Source organism: Erythrolamprus reginae, chromosome 1, assembly GCF_031021105.1.
Source record: "Erythrolamprus reginae isolate rEryReg1 chromosome 1, rEryReg1.hap1, whole genome shotgun sequence".
Classification (NCBI taxonomy): domain Eukaryota; kingdom Metazoa; phylum Chordata; class Lepidosauria; order Squamata; family Dipsadidae; genus Erythrolamprus; species Erythrolamprus reginae.
Window position 1 is genome coordinate 237466883 of NC_091950.1, and position 23166 is coordinate 237490048.

At 37.1% G+C, this 23166-nt stretch overlaps 1 protein-coding gene across 9 annotated transcripts in view; it reads left to right on the plus strand.

Moving 5' to 3' along the window:
- The first annotated feature begins 526 nt into the window (after window positions 1–526).
- KIF16B (kinesin family member 16B) overlaps window positions 527–23166 on the plus strand; it is a 176778-nt gene continuing 154138 nt past the window's right edge. For 5 of the 9 annotated variants that reach the window (XR_011557365.1, XM_070732597.1, XM_070732598.1 and 2 more), the window contains exons 1-9: window positions 537–929; window positions 11309–11422; window positions 12314–12430; window positions 16286–16383; window positions 17101–17210; window positions 18586–18728; window positions 20305–20473; window positions 20566–20697; window positions 21175–21350. Coding sequence is in view for 8 of the 9 variants with exons in the window: in XM_070732597.1 (XP_070588698.1) it covers window positions 543–929; window positions 11309–11422; window positions 12314–12430; window positions 16286–16383; window positions 17101–17210; window positions 18586–18728; window positions 20305–20473; window positions 20566–20697; window positions 21175–21350 (1446 nt within the window). In the remaining variant the exon portion in view is untranslated. Of the gene's footprint in view, window positions 930–9986; window positions 10057–11308; window positions 11423–12313; window positions 12431–16285; window positions 16384–17100; window positions 17211–18585; window positions 18729–20304; window positions 20474–20565; window positions 20698–21174; window positions 21351–23166 lie in introns of all 9 variants that reach the window. The other 4 variants (XM_070732601.1, XM_070732596.1, XM_070732600.1 and 1 more) reach the window with 2 other exon arrangements.

Here is a 23166-nt window from a genome sequence, read left to right on the forward strand (position 1 = left end):
ATGCACATTTAACTATGTGCCCATTTGGTCCAATAAGAAGCTCCCAGTGGGTTTATACTGTAGTTCTTCAACAAGACTGCACAATACTTCTACCACCTCTAATAAGGATCCAGATTCTCTTCTTTAAATCTCGATTATCACATTCTTACATCAGCAATGCACACGATGCTTTCCCGGGTTTACCAAGGTAAATAGTCTTATTCGACACATATACAAAGGCACCTAAAGATGAACGCACAATTCAGCCACAACAGCGTCCGGTTCTTCTTAGCCCCTGACTAAATCTCCGATCGGAATAGCGCTTTCTGCCTCTCCGCCCGGTGCGCTGTATGATGTAGTAGCCGGTTTGCTTGACAGGAACTGGGAATAGTGTGTTTTTACAGGTGTTCTCGCTGAGCTTTTCCGTTGAAAGGGGACGTGTGGTTAAAAAGAAGCCCCTTTTATTTATAGTGTGGCCTCCGGCGGACCCCTGAACGAATAAAACCGAGTGTGTATATGTGGGGGATTAGAATCATCCGAATCCGCTAGAAGGGAAGAGTTCCATGAGGGCGAAGGACGGGCCGATCCATCCGCTCGCTGTTTGTGCCTCGGCGGCATCCTTACACCCAGCCCTGCGCGGGGAAGTAGGCCGCGGAGAGGAGCCGCCGCGTCAGCAGCGCCGCTCCTTGGGCGCCAGGAGGGCAGTCACGTGTCCCGCTCCCAATTTCGGGGCGTCGAAGGGAGTCGGAGCCGGAGACTTTCCCATACACCCGCCTCCCCGGTCCTCGCAGGGATGTGACCGGTTGAGCCACGGGGGAAGCGCCCGTCTCTGGGGGAAAGTGGGTCTCCCCATCGGGGGAGCAGGCGCGGGGGGACTCCTGGCTCGCGAACGGGGCAAGCGCCATGGCCTCGGTGAAGGTGGCTGTCAGAGTCAGGCCCATAAACCGCAGGTGAGAGAGCGAGTCCCTTTTCTCTCCTCCTCCTCCCCCAGGCTCCACGGGAGGAGAGCCTCGGCGGGTGTCTCTTATCTTTTTTTCTGGCCCGGCAGGGACTGAGCACCTCCGAGGGGGATACTTTGTATAGGCTACCCTGGGCTGGATTTGCCTGCTTCGCTTGGCTGCTTTTAAACTGGCGTATTTCCAGCGTGACACTGGATAGCCAAGTAAATAATAAGGCGACTCCAGGCCTGCCGGTGAGCAGGTGGAAATGAAATCCCTGTTCTACTTGTAGCGTTTAATGGGTGTTTTGTTTCTTGGTTCTTGTAGGATAAAGCTGCCACCCACATAATTAAACAGTAAAGGCACAAGAAATGTTGCTTTTTCAAAAAGTCTGATTTCACATGGGCAGAACTTCAAAGCATACGTTATTCAGGTAGTCCTCGACTTACAACAGTTTGTTCAGGGATTGTTCAAAAGTTAAGATGAAATAAGGGGCTTATGACTACAAAAAGATATTGACAAAATTGAACGGGTCCAAAGACGGGCTACAAGAATGGTGGAAGGTCTTAAGCATAAAACGTATCAGGAAAGACTTAATGAACTCAATCTGTATAGTCTGGAGGACAGAAGGAAAAGGGGGGACATGATCGAAACATTTAAATATATTAAAGGGTTAAATAAGGTTCAGGAGGGAAGTGTTTTTAATAGGAAAGTGAACACAAGAACAAGGGGACACAATCTGAAGTTAGTTGGGGGAAAGATCAAAAGCAACATGAGAAAATATTATTTTACTGAAAGAGTAGTAGATCCTTGGAACAAACTTCCAGCAGACGTGGTAGATAAATCCACAGTAACTGAATTTAAACATGCCTGGGATAAACATATATCCATCCTAAGATAAAATACAGAAAATAGTATAAGGGCAGACTAGATGGACCATGAGGTCTTTTTCTGCCGTCAGACTTCTATGTTTCTATGTTTCTATGACCAATCAGTACCTGGAAACCACTACCTGACGCTGGTTTCCTCCCCAAACCTCAAAAACTTGAACCTTAGATTGTCTACAGTTGACCTCTCCCCGTTTCTAAGAGGTCTGTAAGGGGCGAGCATAAACGCACCACTGTGCCTACTGCCCTGTCCTACTGTCCTCTTTTATCGTTACCTTTTACTTATGTTATATTTATACAAATTACTACAATCCTATGCATGTTTGACAAATAAATAAAATAAAATATTTTTTTTCCACACTCAAATAACACATCCTAGATCTGAATGAATGAAATATTCTCATTGGATACTTTGTTCTGTACAAAGTTGAATGTGCACAACAGCATATGAAATTAATTGTCAATCAGTGTTGCTTCCTAAGTGGACAGTTTGATTTCACAGAAGTTTGATTTACAATATTGTGTTGTTTAAGTGTTCCCTTTATTTTTTTGAGCAGCGTATACGTGTATAGACGCAACAGAAGTATCTGATTTATTGAACCTTTCAAATTCATCTTACTGTTCAATCAAATAATATCCTAAATACAGTACTGGTAATTAGATATAAGCCAATAATGAACTATTGACATCTTAAGTCATAGAAAAATAAGGACAACAGGCTAATTGGGTACAGTATCAAATTGTGCTACAAATTGTGACATAATTGCTTTAAAAATCGTCAGATTTAGATGATTATTTTAATTTCTATTAATGTAATTCTTTAATAATTATCACCTGCTTGTAAATACATTTATTAAAGTCACCATTATTTTATGTACATGGTTTATTCTTTCCATTTTTATATTTCCAGTCCCTAGCCAGGTGGTCTTCAATTTACAACATTTGACTTAGTGACTGCTCAAAGTTACAATGGTACTGAAAAAAGGGACTTATTTCCATTTTTCACAGTTACAACTGTTGCAGCATCCCCATGGTCATGTGATCAAAATTCAAAGGCTTGGCAATTGACACATATTTGTGACTTTTTGACAAGCAATATCAATGGGGAATCCAGATTCACTTAACAGTCATATTACTAACTTAGCAAATACAATAATTCGCTTAACAACCGTGGCAAGAATAGTTATAAAATGGAGCAAACTCACTTAACAAATGTTTCACTTAGCAGCATAAATTTTGGACTCAGTTGTGGTTGTAACTTGAGGGCTACCTGTATGCTAAAGGTCTGGTAACATTTTTTACTGATCTTATATAGAACATGCCCAGTGAGGGAGTAGCAACTGCTTAGTACTTGAATGAGAGACTCAAAGAAAATATAGAGGTTAAACTGCAATTGGACATTTTAATAAATACATTTTCCAGTGCTAAGAAAAAGTATTCTTAAAGTCAATAGGATCAAATCAAAGAAAACTATTATGGAGTTTCTTAGCCAACATACTTTTGCATCGGCCTTATATAATAGTAGGTTGTAAATGCTCCCATAGCCTTTTCTTTTTACAAAAAGCCTACTTTGTAAATATGCATTTTGATGCATTTATCTTTTGGTATATCTTGTATTAATTTCTTTTTTCTTTCTTGGTAGTTTTGATAAATGGGGTTTGGGATGTGCATTGTTGGTGTTTGGTCTGTTGGTTTTCTACCCATTTAATTTTTCAATTGCAATCCAGTATCTTATTAGTCTTTCCTAATCAATAGTAAAAGGTCAAGGCTAGTCTTTATGGCCTTGTTAGTAATGCAGTGTCTGTAATGGAGACAGAGGAAGTTATTTATCCATTATAAAATTAACTGGAATTGTAACCCTAAAGCTTTGTTGCTTTTGTAACCTTTTTGAAATACTACTTTATTATAATGTGTGAAGGCGGGTTATCCTTGAGGAATTTGCCCATTGATTATAATATTGATTATAAACTGGGCAGTTGTATTCTGGTGGTTACAGAATTCAGTATTGCAAATTATATGGTGGCAGAAAGACATTTACAACTCAGTTTGAAAGTCAACTATGTTACTACAATGAAGTAACATAAACTGTTTTCCTATTCCTTGAAGAAGGAAGGTTTCAAAGTGGCTCAAGAAAACACCTATAGTAGGAATATTATCTCAATTTCTGAAGGATTATATAGGAGTACAAAATAGGTCAAAAGAAAATTAGATCATTGAAACGTAAAATTGGCTATAACCCCCCCCCCCTCCAAGAGAACTGTATGAAAAATTAGGAAAGCAATATAATTCCCATGATTTGGTTCCTTAAATTTATAAACAGCAATTTTAAAAAGAAAATTTCAATTCTGCTATATTGCATAGCTACTTGCAAGCCATCCAAAAGCTCTCTAAAAAGTCAAAAAAAATTTCTTAAATATGTCAGGTAGAGTGTTGTAAGAGGTTTGAAACTCCTCAGATGACCAAATCCAATTCTCTCAATGTTTCTTTTATTCCAATTCTCTTCCTATCCTTTTCTAAAAAGGTTAATGTGAACACAGGGAGCTGAAGGAAAGAGAAGACAGACATTTTTGTGAGAGGAATGAGATTAAGATTCAACTTCATGATTGTGTTTTGCTTTTCCCAGACTTATTTATTTACCTTAATTATTAGGGAAAGAAATGTATGTTGCAACAAGTGAAAAGTATCTCTTGGAGCAAATTCTATATAACAATGTCACATGTAACTTTAGATAAACTTATGTTTAGGATTTTCAGATAAATATGACAGGCATTATCTCTATACCTTTGAACTTTTTTTCTAAAAAAGAAAAGGACTTTGTTATCTTGATTTCTTTGAAACAGTTTCTAGATATTAACCTCTTTTTCTTTTTTTATATCATTCCCTTTAGTAGAGGTTTGATCAGTTTACAAGAATGCAAAATCATCACAAGAGAATGATTAAAGATAATACCCACAAAAATTCAAGGCAGCTTTTATGTATTATACAGAAAAGCAAATTATTAGTTCTTAATGGCTCTTAAAAATGCCTGGATAATCAGGGATATCTAATTAGTGTTGTACCAGTGTTCTAATGCAAAGCAAAGGAGGTAGGATGTGAGCATGCTCATTGTACTTGTCAGCCTCTCTTTAAAGAAGCTGTCTTTTCCTTGACTCGCATAGCAGCTGCAGGGTCACAGAAAAATACACGTTTGAGTTAAGGAGGTGTTGACAGGTGCAAGAAAATTGTATCCTGATTCTGGTTCCAAATCTCTGTTACTCAAACAGAATAACAGATCTGTACTTTTATTCTAATTAGGGCTAGAAAAGTGTATTTTCTTAAAGGAAGTGTTGGCAATGTTTTTCTGTTTTAGAACCAAATAGTTATACATCCCTATCTCCATTTGTTTTTATAAAGAAGACTGCATAGAAACTAGTTGAATGTCCCATAGGAGAGAATTCCATAATTGTCTCTCCAATTATGGAAGTCTATAATTAATTTTTTAAAACCATTAATAGTCCAGTTTTTTAAATTATTATTAGTTTTATTGAACATATTTCATCATTTTATATCACATTTACAATTTTTACAGTGCTCCAGCATCGTTAATATTCTATATAAATCCAAATAGATAGATAGATAAATGGATAGATAGATAGATAGATAGATAATGCTTATGCATACATAACAGTTACATTCTTTATTCTTCCTTTAACTATATGTACATTGTCATTAAATTTGGAATTAATTGTCATTAAGACATTATTTCTATAGTCCAGTCTTATTAACATCATCTGAGGAGACACTGCTCAAGATCTGGTGAACCAAACCTTCTGGTAGAACAACAAGTAACATCTATTAAGATGATCAATGCATAGATTAAGCTTTATGGAAGGAGTACTTGTATTAATGTTCTGTGATTTCATTTAGACATCCCCTTTAAGAATCACTCACCATTTGAAGCTTTTGAAATATCTTCTAATCCTATATACTGAATATAAAAATAAGCTAACAAGATAATTTACCAGGGCACATATCCTGGAGGCTAGGATTTAGCCTTCAGGATATAGCACAGAGTTGAAGGTGGTTCCTTAGCCAAGATAAACATAGGGTCTCTTTGGTATTGAGGCCAACTGTCCCTCTAGTAACAGATAAGAGTTGGAAATATTTAAAATATATAATTGTTCTCTTGGAAGGAAAGCACTCTGGTCTATTAGAGGAAACTTTCCTAATGCTTAGAGCCAAAAACAAAATTACTCAATTATTCCATCTAATATGGATTCAGCTTGTGTTTTTTGGATCCCATCCATTCCATTAATGTTTCCAAACAACTTTTAAGCACATGTTTAGTCTTTCCTTATTAAAGTAGAAAGGAGTTGGGTATTGAGCTATGACACTGATGAAACCAACATCTGGTTGATGAAACTAACATCTGGATAAACACCTCCAGCGATTTGAACATCAGGTCAAATTAAAAAATAATAATTTAAATATAAAGTGTCCAAATATAAGTTTCCCATTACAACTTTTTGATTCTAGTTTTGCAGGTAAAGCCAGATTATATTGTCTTTCCAGTTCCATACCACTAAGTTGCTCCAGCCACATGCCACAATCAGTCATGTTAAAGAGCTCTGACAGTCAATGCTGTAGCAAACTCCATGTTTTGCTTTCTCCCTGCATGGTGGTTGATATGGATACTAAGCAGTTTCTGGGCTGTTTCCACCTTAAAGCAAGAGTGAAATGGATATAGATAATTGGTTTCTTCCACATATGTTTGTATCTGGATGGCCAGCACTTTTTTAAAAAATGATTAGCGTTTATATGCCACTCCAACCTAAATGGACTCTGAGCAGTTTATATACCTCACTTATACAAGTGAACTTAAAATTCAAAATAAACATGACAAATTATAATTACAAAACTTTGGTACCCTAAGTGTCATGAAACTATGACAGGAACAGATTACTTATTATCACTATTCCCATATATAAAAAAATTAGATGATAACAGATTTCATAAAATCTGTTATAACAGGGTAGGAGCAACTCTGATCTCAGGAAATATGCTGTTCCAAAGAAAGAGGGCTGTAACCAAGAAAACACTACTTCTCTCAACTAACACTAATTGGATACTTTCCCTCAGGGAAAAGTCATGTAAAAGAGTGTCTACTGTTTCCAACCCTTGGAGATATTCCAGGGAATAACAGATGAACAATATCAAAAGCTGCTGAGTGGTGAGCTCTATATAGAGAATCTCACAAAATGTAGACTGAATCATCTCCATAGGACTTTTCCAATTGGGACTTGATCTCCAAGTATATTTGAGCAGTTTTATTCTTCCAGTGTCTTAAAAACTCAACAAATGTTTTTTCCTAGTCTGTCTTTCAATAAAGAATGCAGTCAGTATTTTATTACTCTAATTTCTTTCATTTCATTTCCCTGTACTACCTGTACATACCCATAGAGACCCTACTTGTTATATCTTAACAGCCACAAATATGAATGCCTGGAGTATAGGTACCTGTCCTAAACCACAGTTAGGAATGGAATTTTGGTTGCTAAGTGCTGCAATGACTGGATCTAATTTTTATCATTGGGTGAATCACTGCAGTCATTAAGCAAATTATGCAGTCATAAAGGGATTCCGGCTTCCCCAATAGATCTTACTTGTCAGAAGCCAGTTGGGCAAGTTATAAATTGTGATCCTGTGACCACAAGACACTTGCCCCTACCTTCCATGCATTCCGTAAAAGTTTAAAGATCTATCTGTGCCACTAGGCTTAGGGCCATTAGACCCTAGCCCCCTGGCCGGCAAGTGTAGTATGATAATGAATGAATTTAAATGTTATTAGAGTTTTTTAATTTTTAAAGCGATATTAATTGTATTTTTTAGATATGTTCATTGTAAATTGTTTGATATATTGTGAGCTGCCCCAGTCCTCAGTGATGGGCGGCATTCAAATCCAATGAATGAATGAATGAATGAATGAATGAATGAATGAATGAATGAATGAATGAATGAAAGCTGCTTTCCAAGCATCTAAATTGCAATCACATCACTGTGAGTGGGGTACAATGATCCTAACGTGGGGCATAAGTCACTTTTTCCAAAACCATTATAACTTTCAGCTATCATTAAACAAACAATAAGTCAAGGATCACCTGTAAATTCTTCCCATTCATTCTTATGGCTTATGCCAATGCTATATTTACTCAAGTATAATTGTTAATAAAAGAACATGGCAGAGCAAGGAACATCCACCAGCCACTCTATATTTCTATGCGTCTGATGGTCTGTGTCAGAGGGTAGAAAGGACACAGGAATTAATGCAGACATACACAATGTTCTGTCAAAGTGATGTGTTATTGTTACAGGGCAAATAAAATAAATGGTGCATATACTTCTGTATACAGTAATCTTAGTCAAGTAATATACACTGCTCAAAAACATAAAGGGAACACTTAAACAACACAATATAAGTCTAAGTAAATCAAACTTCTGTGAAATCAAACAGTTCACTTAGGAAGCAAGACTGATTAACAATTAATTTCACATGCTGTTGTGCATAATCAACTTTGTACAGAACAAAGTATTCAATGAAAATATTTCATTCATTCAGATCTAGGATGTGTTATTTGATTTAATCATGCCTTTGTTAACACTATTAGCTTAGTAGTACTTTTCCTTTCCACTCTTGGCTACAGAAGAGAGAAAGTGAAAAAAAGAGCTTTTCCTGAGCCTCTTGAAAAGCCAGTACCTTGGCCACACCACTCTGTTACTTGCAGCAGCCAGTCTGTTCTGCAAATCTCACTTTCTAGCACTGCTTTCTCCTGCTGGGTCTTCAGATGCACATTCCTTCTTCATTCGGGTATCCTCCTTCCAGCCACATTGTCTGCTTTATACCACAGCTTTGATTCTTGCTTCTTGAACATCATATAGTGCTTTCATTCCACACCAAAACACATGGACTAACAGATAAGAACTCTTCTCTCTGGTGACTGCTCCTCCTAGATCTTGAACCAGAAGACAGATGTGCTTGCTCACAGGCGTCTTAATTAATCTAAGAACCTTCTAGCTATTTGCATGACATCTGGCAAACACACAAAGCTCTTAACCTTGAAGCAAATTGCAACCTTGTCTCAGTGATGACAGTGTCCTGCCACAGCCTGAGCTCTTATCTTTTATTCTTCCTTGCTGTCTCATAGCATTGCTAATGACGTTATATCTGGACAATCCCATTTCTCCATTTTCAAGAAGGCTTATTTTTTTAGCAAGATCAGGTAATTTGTATAAATGAATAGTACAGTTAATCTAAATACACAGAACTAAAATCAATATAATCAGGATACTAACAATAATATACCCTTCTTACTCTTGCACATTCCTCCTCTCTGTATTTCCTGTGGTATTCCATGCATATATAATAATATCTTGGTGTTACATTCAATATTAATATTTTGATGTATGGACAGAATTCTAAATAACCAAATTCCGTTCTTTGGTCCTCTGTTTTTGATTGTCTGAAACCATGTGCCTAATCTTTTAGGGAAGTTAAAGTGAGTAGAAACCGTAAGGCAGATATAATTGTATTTTGGCATACTAAATAGGGGACCTTAGAACAGATTGGGTGGAGAAACTATTGATATGTACTATTGATTCAATTTAGACAGTGACCTCATTGTAGTGTATATCAAAGCAAGTGAAGACTTCTCAAGATTTGCTAAGGGACATCATAGTGAAAAAAATGTAAACTAAGTAGACACGGAAGAACAGATTTGCTTCATACAATTTATGTTATGATTTATGTAATAGTCTCCCCTCAGCAGTCTTGTAGAGCAGATTCAGCAGAATTCTATTAAATGTTATGCCCATGTGATTCAGGTGAAATTAAATCTATGGAACATGTCTTTCTATGCTACTTCAGCTGTTCTTTAAGAAATTGTCTGGACAAACTGAGAATTTATATTAATTTATATAAGTTATTTTATAGCAGATAGAGATTCCAAAGTTACTTTTTAGTTGTCAGTTTTGGCTTATTAGCAACATGTGTGCTGCTTAGAAGACCAAAACTGTTGTATCAGATAACTATCTCAATATATTTGGATGAACTTGAAGATTATAAAATGTTTATAAATGCATTAAGTTTGGTCTATGGGCATAATAAAATTGTCATGATGTTAATTTACTATAGTATTTTGCTCTGCAGGGAACAGGAGCTAGATGCTAAATTTATTATTTCAATGCAGAAAAATCAAACACAAATCATAAATTTAAAGGTGAGTATATTGATCCACAATAGAAACATTTTTATTTTAGTTTATCATTCTGATTCTTTTCTTAACAAAACGTAGTAGACAAATCATCATCAGAATCTAAACACAGAGGATCAGAATGAGTGCCATGGTGATGCAGGGGTTAGAAAAGTTGACTGAGCCTTCCATTCTTTCAAGGTTGATAAAATGAGGACTTCAAATTGTTGCTGACTCTGTAAACTTCTTAGGGCAGAAAAGCACTGTGAAGTTTTATGTAATGGTCTCCCTTCAGCAGTCTAAGTGCTATTGCTATCATAAAAGAAAAAAGATTTAAAGAATTTAGTAGTAACTATTATATGGAAGTGGTAATTTTTATATACGAATAGTTTATTTATTTAAAATTCTTATATTCCTGCTAAATTCTAGACGGCCCCTTTCTTTCTTGACTTGATGTTTGGAAGGCATAAAGGCTAGTATTATGATAACCAGGATATCAAACAAAAATAGGCTTGAGACTTTTCATTTGGGAGATGGTGCTTTATTATAGATGCAGTTAATTTAGCCAGGGACATTAGCATATCCTATGTCTTGTTTCATATCAATAACTCATGAGAAACTGGGTAATATGTGTCGATGGCCACAAAATAGAGAATTGGCTGCCCCATGCGGATTGCATCTTGCCCATCTTGGTGAATTCAATTAGAAATTGATACAATATATTTAATCTGCATTTAGTGAGCAACTAAAAATATGGCATGTTAATTTTATATCCTTTTTAAAATTCACTTTTCCCCCATTAATCAAAGGGCATTTTAATTGTAATAATTAGAACTTTAATTCTCCTTTTTGTTTTGTTTTCTATTTTACTCCTGTTAATTCTGTAATCTTAACGTAAATGATAGAAGGCTGGAATATCTATTGAATTGGCCCATTAATTTTGAAAGAAATGTAACTCGATTACTTCATTCTCTTCTTCTGAGTTTTGCTATATTATTGGAAATGGTAGGAGTGATTTGCCAATCCTCATGGATAAACAAGTGCAGGTGGGGACTCTATGGAATAAAATTAATGGATACATTAATAATATAGGAGGTGAGTAGTGGAGGATAAATTTTTGAAAATTGCTTTTCTTGAAGTATTTTTAAATATTTAGAAAACAGATATGCACTACCATATTCAGCACACTACATATCCACCTCACATTTTAAAAAGAAATGTACAGTGATTATCTTACTATAGAATGCAGTGATAATTTGTTTGTTCATCCACTTATTAGATCCCAGAGGGAGGAACTGGGGACTTAGGAAGAGAACGAACAAAAACATTTACATATGATTTCTCCTACTTCTCAGCTGATCCTGAAAGTTCAAACTACGCATCTCAGGAAATGGTAGGCTGCTGACATTAATGATATTCAAAATGAAAACTTAATGCCAATGTTTACTGTGTGAATGTTTGAAGATGATTTTAAAACTGCTTATTTCAATTGTTTAGTATATACAAAATTAGCTACACCTTTTGGCCATGCATATTTGTAGGTAATATACATTCCCATTCCTAGGCATATATACACATTCTTTTTCACTGTGATCTTCTGCTCTATTTGGCCAGCAATATGAAATCATGTAAACCTGCAATTCTAACACAAAATGCCTCTTAACTACTTTTAAATTTTGCTTAGAAAACTATTGTGTGTTTTTTTTAAAAAATCTGATGTGTTTCATTGGATTTTTCTTTCCCTTGTGTATGTAAAGGAAAATAAATCATGCTTATGGTTTTTGAACAGATGTTTCAGTTTTATCAATAATTAACCTGGGCATAAGTCCAAAAGGATAAATTGTTACTTCCACATTAATGATCGTAAGTTTAACCTGTATAATATTCATATAGGCTTCTTGGGTGACAAGTTGTGAATATTAAGACATATTCCTTGTAATATTTTCACATCCTTATTGTAATTTAAAAAATAACTATTATTTTTAAACAGACCCATAAATCTAACAATAAAAAAGAAAAACCTGACCTGATTCTTAAGAAGAACATCCAAAATTATATGATAAAATATTGTACCTTGTTTATAGTGCACTTGGGGAAATATATGAATTATTTTTCTAAATAAATTTGAACGGACAAGCTCTAATAAATGATTGCTAGGTTGGTGTTCTTACAGTATTACTGTTGTATTAAAATGATTGTAATAGCTTACAGAAATGATTGAGAAACATACTTTACATTATATTTTGAAATTGTATTTTACTTCCTGTCATTCTTGGGTCCCCAGGTATTTAACAACCTTGGAATTGATGTCCTCCAATCTGCCTTTGAAGGTTATAATGCTTGTATTTTTGCCTATGGACAGACTGGATCTGGGAAGTCTTATACAATGATGGGAAATGCTGTAAGTTATTCATTTTAGAATATACTTCTTATAAGTTGATGTAAGTTGTATTATATTTATTTCCCAATTTGTTTTCCTTAGAAAAAGATAAAGATAACTTTAACGAATGTTTTACATTTGTTTATCTGGCACAGATAAAAGCAAGAATTAAAAAAACAATTTCATTGTCCACCCCATACTTTCCTATAGGGAGGCTGCACTCCAGATCCTCTCACTGAAACAAATCATATAGTGAGACCAAGGAGATGCATGTTCCTGGTGGTGATCTTTATCTTATGTGACATCCTTCCTCCCAAGATATGTTTGGTCCTGATCCCAACGGCATTTAGAAATGCTGTCAAAACCTTTGAGATATGATCTCTTGGAGCCCCAATTAGATGAGAATGTTATTTCTATTTGGATCACCATTTTATTATTGTGTATTGGTTGTTATATTCTTTCTGTAGAATTTTATAGATGCTTCCCAGAGTTATTTTGATCGAGCTGGGTAGCCATACCAATATTTTAAACAAGTTAACTTGTTTATTTACATTTTTTAGTATAACTAGACATGTGAAGAGCTATTTAGTGATTATTATTATTATTATTATTTATTCGATTTGTATGCCACCCCTCTCCGAAGACACGGGGCGGCTCACAACATGTAACAACAAATCATAAATAATCCAACAATTTTTAAAATGTTTAAAGATTTAAAAGACCCCATATACTAACAGACATACACACACGCATACCATATATAAATTAAACATGCCCAGGGGGAGATGTTTCAATTCCCCCATGCCTGACGACAAAGGTGGGTTTTAAGGAGTTTACGGAAGGCAGGAAGAGTAGGGGCAATCCTAATCTCCGGGGGGAGTTGGTTCCAGAGGGCCGGTGCCGCCACAGAGAAGGCTCTTCCCCTGGGGCCCGCCAACCGACATTGTTTAGTTGACGGGACCCGGAGAAGGCCCACTCTGTGGGACCTAATCGGTCACTGGGATTCGTGCGGCAGTAGGCGGTCTCAGAGATATTCTGGTCCAGTGCCATGAAGGGCTTTAAAGGTCATAACCAACACTTTGAATTGTGACCGGAAATTGATCGGCAGCCAATGCAGACTGCGGAGTGATGGAGAAACATGGGCATACCTAGGTAAGCCCATGACTGCTCTCGCAGCTGCATTCTGCACGATCTGAAGTTTCCGAACACTTTTCAAGGGTAGCCCCATGTAGAGAGCATTACAGTAGTCGAACCTCGAGGTGATGAGGGCATGAGTGACTGTGAGCAGTGAGTCCCGGTCCAGATAGGGCCGCAACTGGTGCACCAGGCGAACCTGGGCAAACGCCCCCCTCGCCACAGCTGAGAGATGTTTTTCTAATGTGAGCTGTGGATCGAGGAGGACGCCCAAGTTGCGGACCCTCTCTGAGGGGGTCAATAATTCCCCCCCCAGGGTAATGGACGGACAGATGGAATTGTCCTTGGGAGGCAAAACCCACAGCCACTCCGTCTTATCCGGGTTGAGTTTGAGTCTGTTGACACCCATCCAGGCCCCAACAGCCTCCAGGCACCGGCACATCACTTCCGCCGCTTCGTTGACTGGGCATGGGGTGGAGATTTAGAGCTGGGTATCATCCGCATATTGATGATACCTCACCCCATGTCCTTGGATGATCTCGCCCAGCGGTTTCATGTAGATGTTGAATAGCAGGGGGGAGAGGACCGACCCCTGAGGCACCCCACAAGGGAGAAACCTAGGAGTCGACCTCTGACCCCCCACTAACACCGACTGCGACCGGCCAGAGAGGTAGGAGGAGAACCACTGAAGAACAGTGCCTCCCACCCCCAACCCCTCCAGCCGGCGCAGAAGGATACCATGGTCGATGGTATCGAAAGCCGCTGAGAGGTCAAGGAGCACCAGGACAGAGGATAAACCCCTGTCCCGGGCCCGCCAGAGATCATCCATCAACGCGACCAAAGCGGTTTCCGTGCTGTAACCGGGCCTGAAACCCGACTGCTGGGGACCTAGATAATCGGCTTCTTCCAAGGACCGCTGGAGCTGGAGCGCCACCACCTTCTCGACAACCTTCCCCATAAAGGGAAGGTTGGAGACTGGACGATAGTTGTTAAGCACAGCTGGGTCCAGGGAGGGCTTCTTGAGGAGGGGGCGCACGAGCGCTTCTTTATAGAGAGATGGAAAAACTCCCCTCCCCAAGGAAGCGTTGGTAATCTCCTGGGCCCAGCTCCGCGTCACCTCCCTGCTGGCCGAAACCAACCAGGAGGGACACGGATCCAGTAAACAGGTGGCGGAACTCACAGCTCCACTTCATCAGGTGTCACCAGATCAAACTCTTCCCAGACAGGTGGACAAGTACGTGCCCCAGTCACCTCGACTGACTCATTGTCAGTCGACTCTGTTATACAATTGGAGTCGAGATCGGCCCGGATCCAAGCGACTTTATCAGCGAAAAACGTGTTAAAATCCTCGGCACTACTCTGTAAGGGCTCCCCAACTCCCCCTTGTTGAGAAGGGAGCGGGTCACCCTAAACAGAGCGGCCGGGCGGGATTCCGCTGATGCAATCAAGGCGGCATGGTACGCGCATCTTGCCGCCTTGAGCGCCACTTTGTAAGTCTTAATAAAAGCTCTTACAAGTGTTCGATCGGATTCAGACCTACTCTTCCTCCATCGCTTCTCTAGACGTCTCTTTTGGCGTTTCAACTCCCGGAGCTCCTCGTTGAACCATGGGGCTCTACGGGGTCTAACGCCACGGAGAGGTCGCAAAGGCGCAATCCGGTCAAGAGCCCCCGCCGCAGCCCTGTTCCAGGCCTCCGCGAGAGACTCCGCCGAACTGTGGACGAGTGCCTCTGGAATAACCCCAAGCGCCGTCTGAAAGCCCTCTGGGTCCATCAGGCGCCTGGGGCGGAACATCTTCATTGGTTCCGCCTCCCTGCGGGGGAGGATTGGAGCCAGGAAGTCAAGCCGTAGTAGAAAATGGTCTGACCATGACAAAGGCAACACTTCTAAGCCCCTTAGTCTCAGACCATTACTCAATTGCTCGGAAAGGAATACCATGTCAGGTGCGTGCCCTCCCTCGTGAGTCGGACCCTGAACTACTTGAGTCAGGTCCACGGCTGTCATGGTGGCCATGAACTCCTGTGCCAACCCAGAGGTTTCGCCGAGTGACGGCAGATTGAAGTCCCCCAAGACAATGAGTCTGGGGAACTCTACCGCCAACCCGGCTACCTCCTCGAGTAGCACAGGCAGGGCTTTTGACACGCAGCTGGGAGGCAGGTACGTGAGAAATAAGCCCACCTGAACTCCTAAGTCCAACTTCATCAAGAGAGACTCGCAACCCGCAATTTCCGGAGCAATGAGTCTACGTGATACTGGCTATTTAATGATACCGGCTTCCCCAAATTGTGTACATGGGGAACAATGAATGATCAAGATGAACCCAAGGGAAGGGTCAAATATGACATCAGTTCAATTCACTTTGGTCCCACAAGTTATCTAACTTCTGCCCACCTTGAATTCTGTTGACTCTTACCTATCCCCAATTTGTTTTGATCATTAGTAGTTCAACTTTTTGTAGAGATCTTAAGCTTTAAATAAACATGTATATATATGTATTGGAACTGCCTGGACTCCTGGTTTTCTGGACTTGATAAGGAAAGTGTGGAAGTGACATTTGTTCATTCATTTGCTCAACCTCCTCTAATGGAAAAATAAATTCTCCCCACTACCCAGAAGACAATTTAGAGAGATACAAATAATTGCAGATTGAAAGGTCTTGTTGAAACCCAAGTGTTCACCATTTTTTAATGGAATACTTTTGTATCGATGACATTTATGTCTATCAATGTATTATTTTTTGTAGGGAGATACTGGTTTAATACCTCGGATCTGTGAAGGATTATTCAAACGAGTAAATGAGAAAACAAGATGGAATGAAGCCTCCTTTCGAACAGAGGTCAGGTATGTTTGCCTGGTGATATGAAGACTATATATAAACAGAGCAGTTTGTTTGATTTTGTCATTATCATCAACATCTCTTTCTCCTTGTTTGCTGCATTTTTCTTTCTTCTTTAGAAGATTAGTTCAAGACAACATATTTATTCAGGGGGAGGGAAGAATTTTTAACAGTCAGCATGTAGTTCAAGAATAAATAAAACAAAGGTTTCTGAATTGATTTATCTTTTAACTGAGTTACCATTCTATACCTTTATTTAAAAATGAAAAAAGCACCCTCTTCACAAATTCTGTTTTGTTTAGAATCTATAAATGCACTGATTATTTTGCTCCATCTACTGCAGTCCTGTTTATTCTTTTTTTAATACTGCCCATGAGAACTGATCAACACTTTAGCCCATTTTTTATTATTTTCCCTAATGTATAAAAATACTAACTAATTAGAAAGCCTGATTTTTATTTCTGACCTCTTTGAAACAGTTGGAACTGAGTCTCTTCTGATAACCGGGCATTTTGAAAAATCTGCTCTAGAGGGTTGATGGTTTCTCTGGAATAGTATGAAAGATGACATACAGTAGAGGCTACATAGGGAAGGCCAAAATCAGCCCAGCCTTTTTCCTTGGAGAGCTGCAACTAAACTATTAAATTTGATTCAGATGGAATAGATGGAATTTTAAACTTTAATAATGTTTTAATATATATTACATTTATATCTTATTTCAGTTACCTGGAAATTTACAATGAGCGTGTCAGGGATTTACTGAGACGCAAGTCTTCAAAAACAAATAATTTAAGAATTCGTGAACATCCAAAGGAGGGACCTTATGTTGAAGGTAGGTTCCATTTCTTGGATACCTGTGTGTATGTATGGACACAGAATTCTGTTTATAAACCTCTATGATCCATAGTAAGTTTATGTAGCTTCATCCTAATTACTTGGTGAATTTCAGTGTTTTTTTAAAAAAAATTCTGGAGTTGATGTTCTGTTAAATGATTGTAAATGACTGATGAGTTTCCCATATGAATTAGCCAGTTGTGATAGAAGAGCACTTATTAGAATATAATTGGCATAATATATTTTTTTCCAGTTTATGTCATGGTGCATTAAAAATAAAAAATGTTTAGGAAGAATTGAGATTTCTTTTCAGGTTCATGATCCCTACATTTCAGGTTGTGAATCTGAATTCACAGCAGTCTTTCTTCTGAAATTTATCTCTATATATACATATAGCCACACACATACACAATACATATACAGTATACATATGTTTGTATGTATGTATGTATATATGTATATTATACACTGCTCAAAAAAGTAAAGGGAATGCTTAAACAACAAAATATAACTCCAAGTAAATCAAACTTCTGTGAAATAAAACTATCCACTTAGGAAGGAACACTAATTGACAATCAATTTCACATGCTGTTGTGCACCTTCAACTTTATACAGAATGAAGTATTCATTGAGAATATTCCATTCATTCTGATCTAGGATGTATTATTTGAGTGTTCCCTTTATTTTTTTGAGCAGTATATATGTTCATCCATATAGTTATTAGATTGTTTTGTCTACTTCTGTGTAGTAGCACTAAATTAGAAATACTAATAGTAAGAGAATACTGAACTTAAGATGACCCACAAAAAGGAATTAGCTTTCTTCAAGCAAAAAAAGAAAGAAAATGAAGATGAAGCAAGAGGGGAAAGAGCTATAGGGGGGGGGGGAGTAGTAGGGTACAAGAGATACAATAAAGTCTAACTTTTTGCCAATATTTAAGAACGTTTGGAACCCACTTCGGGTTTGTTTGTTTGCTTGCTTGCTTGCCACCCTTCTCCAAAGACTAGGGGTGGCTTACAACATATAATAAAAACAATAAGATACAATGGCAAATCAAATTAATTAAACTAAATAACTAGCCTAAAATCCCCAATATTTTAAAAGCAATCATACACATTCAGACTCAGCCGTACATAACATTCATCGGCAGGGGGACCAAGATCTAATTGCCCCAAGCCTGGCAACATAAGTGAGTCTTAAAACTCTTGCGGAAGGCAAGGAGGTTGGGGGCATGTAGGAAAGAATAAGAGGAAACTCTGTATTCATCTGCAATAATTATAAGGATATTAACAGATTTTAAAATGTATTATTAATTTGAGTTCTGTTTGTATCTTATGTTTATTTGATTAATACCTAAATATCTTTTTCCCCAGATCTTTCAAAACACTTAGTACAAAATTATAGTGATGTAGAGGAACTTATGGAAGGAGGGAATATAAATCGAACCACTGCTGCGACTGGAATGAATGATGTTAGCAGCAGATCCCATGCCATTTTCACAATCAATTTCACTCAGGTAAGGGGAAAAAAATATTGGTGATTTTTTTTTACATTGAATTATTGGAATTGCAACTCAAGTTCAATTGTCATTTAATTTGAGGAAGAAAAATGTTTGGCTTTTTAATAAATTAAATGACCATCATTCTTCCCTGATCTGTGTAACCTGTATAGTATGTATACAATTTATGACTGGATATGAGAATTTGTTTTAGTTTTACTTTTAACACCACACTTGATAGGAATGTGGAAAAATGATAGCATTTCTTTGAGGCCTTTTCCCTAACTCTAAACATGCCTGCTTGTCTGTTTAATCCTATTGTTAATTACATTGTGGGTTTTTTTTAAAGAACTATTGGGCTAATATTTGAAATGGGGAACGAGAACCAGTGTGGTGCTGTGGTTAAGGGGCCATATTAAGAGTGTGGAGATCCACGTTCTAGTCCTCCCTTAAGCATGTAAGCTAGTTAGATGATAACACAGCAGGCTATCCTTCTTGGTCCTAATCAGCATCAGCATTTACAAGTCAGATAAAAATTAATGTTCTCCATTGCATCTGGCATTTGCTTTGTAAGAACTGGGTGAACTGAGTGTATAAAACACTTGGGCCCTATAACTGTGCAGGACAAATGCTAAGAAAGACAATTATAATTGTCTTTCTACATGATAATTAATACGCCTCAGTTTGAAGAAAGAGTATGCTTTACCAAAAAAAATTGTTGGGACCTCTAATCAGAGTTTCAGTATCCATTCTGATTATATCAACAAGAGGAAATGGTATTTTTTAAAAAAGGAAATAAATCAATCAGCATTTTTAATAGATTGAATACATAGCATTTTATTATTTTATTATTTATTTATTTTATTTATTTATTAGATTTGTATGCCGCCCCCCTCCGCAGACTTAATTTATTATTTTAATTAATTAATTAATTAATTAATTAATGTAGACTTATTACTACAGATATATAAATACACAAATTCTATTCTATAAATTTTTCAAGGAATTCCAGCACATTCTATTTTTTTGTTCAATTCCAGCTTTTTGAAATGTGGTTTGGAAAAAAATAATAAGAATTTTGAAATAATTTATGGGAAATTTGTATATATAAATCTTACAAGAATATAAATAAATAAATATGACACCCACCCACACACACAGAGAGATACATACATACATACATACAGTACATACATACAGTATTTTTCAGAGTATAAGACACAGCTTCGTTTTGGGGAGGAAAATAGGGGGGGAAACCTACCTACCAGCTATTTATCTGGCTAGCGTCCTTAGTCTGTTCAGCTTCAATTTCCCCTGGTTAGGGCTGAAAAATCACAAGCCTTTTTGAAGTAAGTATATTTTGGAAAAGAAAAACAATGTATGTTTGGCCTCTTTTTATCTTACTTAATATGTTTGAAATTAAAAGTACAAATTAAGAGGATTAAACTATTATTCAAAGGTGATGTCTTTAGAATACTAACATATACAGTACACTAAAATTGAAACATATAAAATGTTTTGCTACCACCTCTGCAACTCTTGCTTTTAATATTCAGAGTATTGACTGTATTTTGTTCTTGTTATTTTTCTGTAGGCTAAGTTTGACACTGAAATGCCATGCGAGACTGTCAGCAAGATACATTTGGTAGACTTAGCTGGAAGTGAGAGAGCAGATGCCACTGGCGCCACAGGTGTCAGATTAAAAGAAGGAGGAAATATAAACAAATCCCTAGTTACTCTGGGAAATGTAATTTCTGCCTTAGGTATATCCCCTGCTTTATGTTTAATTCATTGCAAAACTGAATTAACTCATTATCTATACCTCTATAAAAATGGCATGTTTCTTTTTTCATAGCTGATATATCTCAGGATGCCTCAAACCCTCTTATAAAGAAAAAACAAGTATTTGTGCCTTACAGGGATTCTGTGTTGACATGGCTTTTGAAAGATAGCCTAGGAGGAAATTCTAAAACAATAATGATTGCAAGTAAGTGTGTTTTCATTTATCCAAATGTTGTTCTATCTGTTTTAGAAAAAAAAATCTGTAGATTAAATTGACTAGCATGGCATACAGTATAATCATTAAACAGTTGAACTGAGAATACAATATTGTTAAATTATTTTTAATAATGTAACCTTTATGTCTAAGCTTTAATATGAGCCTACATAGAAGTGGAGAACAAATAATGAAGAGTCCGTTTATGTCATAATACTCTTCATAATAATTTGCTAGTCCTATAAAAGTCTAAGGAAATCACATCTTTTCCTAGACATTTGAAGTCATTTCCAAGCTAGGGAAATATAATAAAGTTTCCATTAGAGCAACTGTATTAATGATTTTTCATAAATGCCATTCTGGCCATAGAAGCAAAAGAAACCATTTGTTTTTTCTCTACTCATAAGGAGCTTTTAAGACTTCTAAATGAAACTTGGTGTTGATATAATTTTGAAACTTTTTTTTCAGCTATATCACCTGCTGATGTCAACTATGGAGAAACGTTAAGCACCCTTCGCTATGCAAACCGAGCTAAAAACATAATCAACAAACCTACTATTAATGAAGATCCAAACGTCAAGTTAATTCGTGAACTACGAGCTGAAATTGCCAGACTGAAAACTCTGCTTGCTCAGGGGAACCAGGTTAGAGATAGCAGTGATTTCAAAATCTCAAATAGCATCTTGTGTTTTAAATTTCACTAATGTGTATACATTAGTTATAGACTAAATGTTTCTTGACAAAATTTGCCTGTGGATAAGAGACAATTTAGGGCAGTGTTAAATGTTAGGTTAATCCCCAAAATACATATATTACTGTATATATTAATCAGCCATCAAACCATTTAAAAATAGATAACCTCACATTTTTGAAATTTAAACACTGAGGCTTATCTTTTGTGGTCTGTGCTTTGCATAAAGAAAAGGAATAGATTTGGGCCCTCTGCCTTCGTCATTTGAGATAAGCAATTTTAGCCATGAGCTCTTTATCTTTCATGTAAGGAAAAGTCATCTGTTAAAAAAAGCTTGACCAAGTCTTTCTTCAGGATAAAAAAATAATAATATGATGGTTGTGCTTATTCCAAATCTTGATTTCATAACTCTTTATTGAAACATTACTATTCTTTGTTCTGTAATTCTTTACATCTGTATCTCACTAATTCTTTACATCTTAATCTCTGATGCCTCAATGTTTTTGCTGGCTGATAGGTCTAGGCTTGAAAAACATTTATTTTCTTATAAGGCAGTAATTGATGTTTTGTAGAGAATTTGAATGAATTAAACTATGTTAGAGTTTCTATGCATATTCAGTGGGCAGTAGAGAAAGATGCAGTGTGAGCAAGCATACATGTCCATTTTTTCAACAACAAGTTGCTGCTACTTGCATTTTTAACTTTATCTCAAAATCGTAACAGAAACAAAATCATAAAGCAAAATTTAATTGATTGGGGAAATTTTTGAAAATCTAGTTATTAAAATCCTTTAGGGACTGGGTCTAGATGAACTTTATTCCTCTTCATCAGGTCATTTCAATCCAAGTATTAAACAATAGGTACAATCTTCAGAAGCTGATTGTGATGGCAAGTAGAAGATTGCATTGGAAGTGGGCACCAAACCCCTGTGTTTTGTGTGTTATACAGTACTTGTTATTTCAAGATAATAAAACATTGTAGTAGATACCACTAAAAATTTGAAAGTTTTTCGTGTATCATTTAAATTTTAATCTGCCATTTATATAATTTTGATTTATCCCTTTTTTCAGTCTTAAAAAGAGTCCTCAGGGTGGTGTATAACATGAAATACATTAAGACAAATAACTGTAACCAAATTGTTTTGCCTTGCTGATATAAGTCTGTTCAATTTGCTGCCTAGTTGCTGACTGTTGATGGACAACTTCAGAACTTTTGCTTTTTTAAAGAATAGTACACTTTTTTCCGCAGGGTTACTGAAGGGATTTCCAATAGACTATGCTTTCAAAATAAGGATTGCATTCGATACCGAAGAACACATCCATCTTAGATAATCCAATCAGTTTAGTTAATTTAGTCTAGAAAAAGTAGTAAGAATATCTGTAGTTCCACAACTATGCAGAAATATAGTGTAGATCAGAGTCTCCAACCTCACAGACTGTGGCCCACTAGCAGGCCTTGAGGTGTTTGGAACTGGGCCACAAAAGTGGTGGGTGAGCACGTTTGTGTGCATGCATCCCCATCTGTGAGAAACTGGCGAGAGCATATGTGTGCACTTTCCTGCCATTGCCACGCAACCATCTTCCCCCCCCCCCCCACACACACTTTGCTAGTCTGCAAAGCCAGGAAGGTTGGGGAACACTGCTATAGATGTGTTGAGTGCCTCTCAAAAAGTAGCCTATATCAAAAATCATGCACATCATATGCTATAAATCTTCTTCTCTCCCATTTAAATTGTACGGTTATTTTCAGAACAGTAACACTGAATGCCA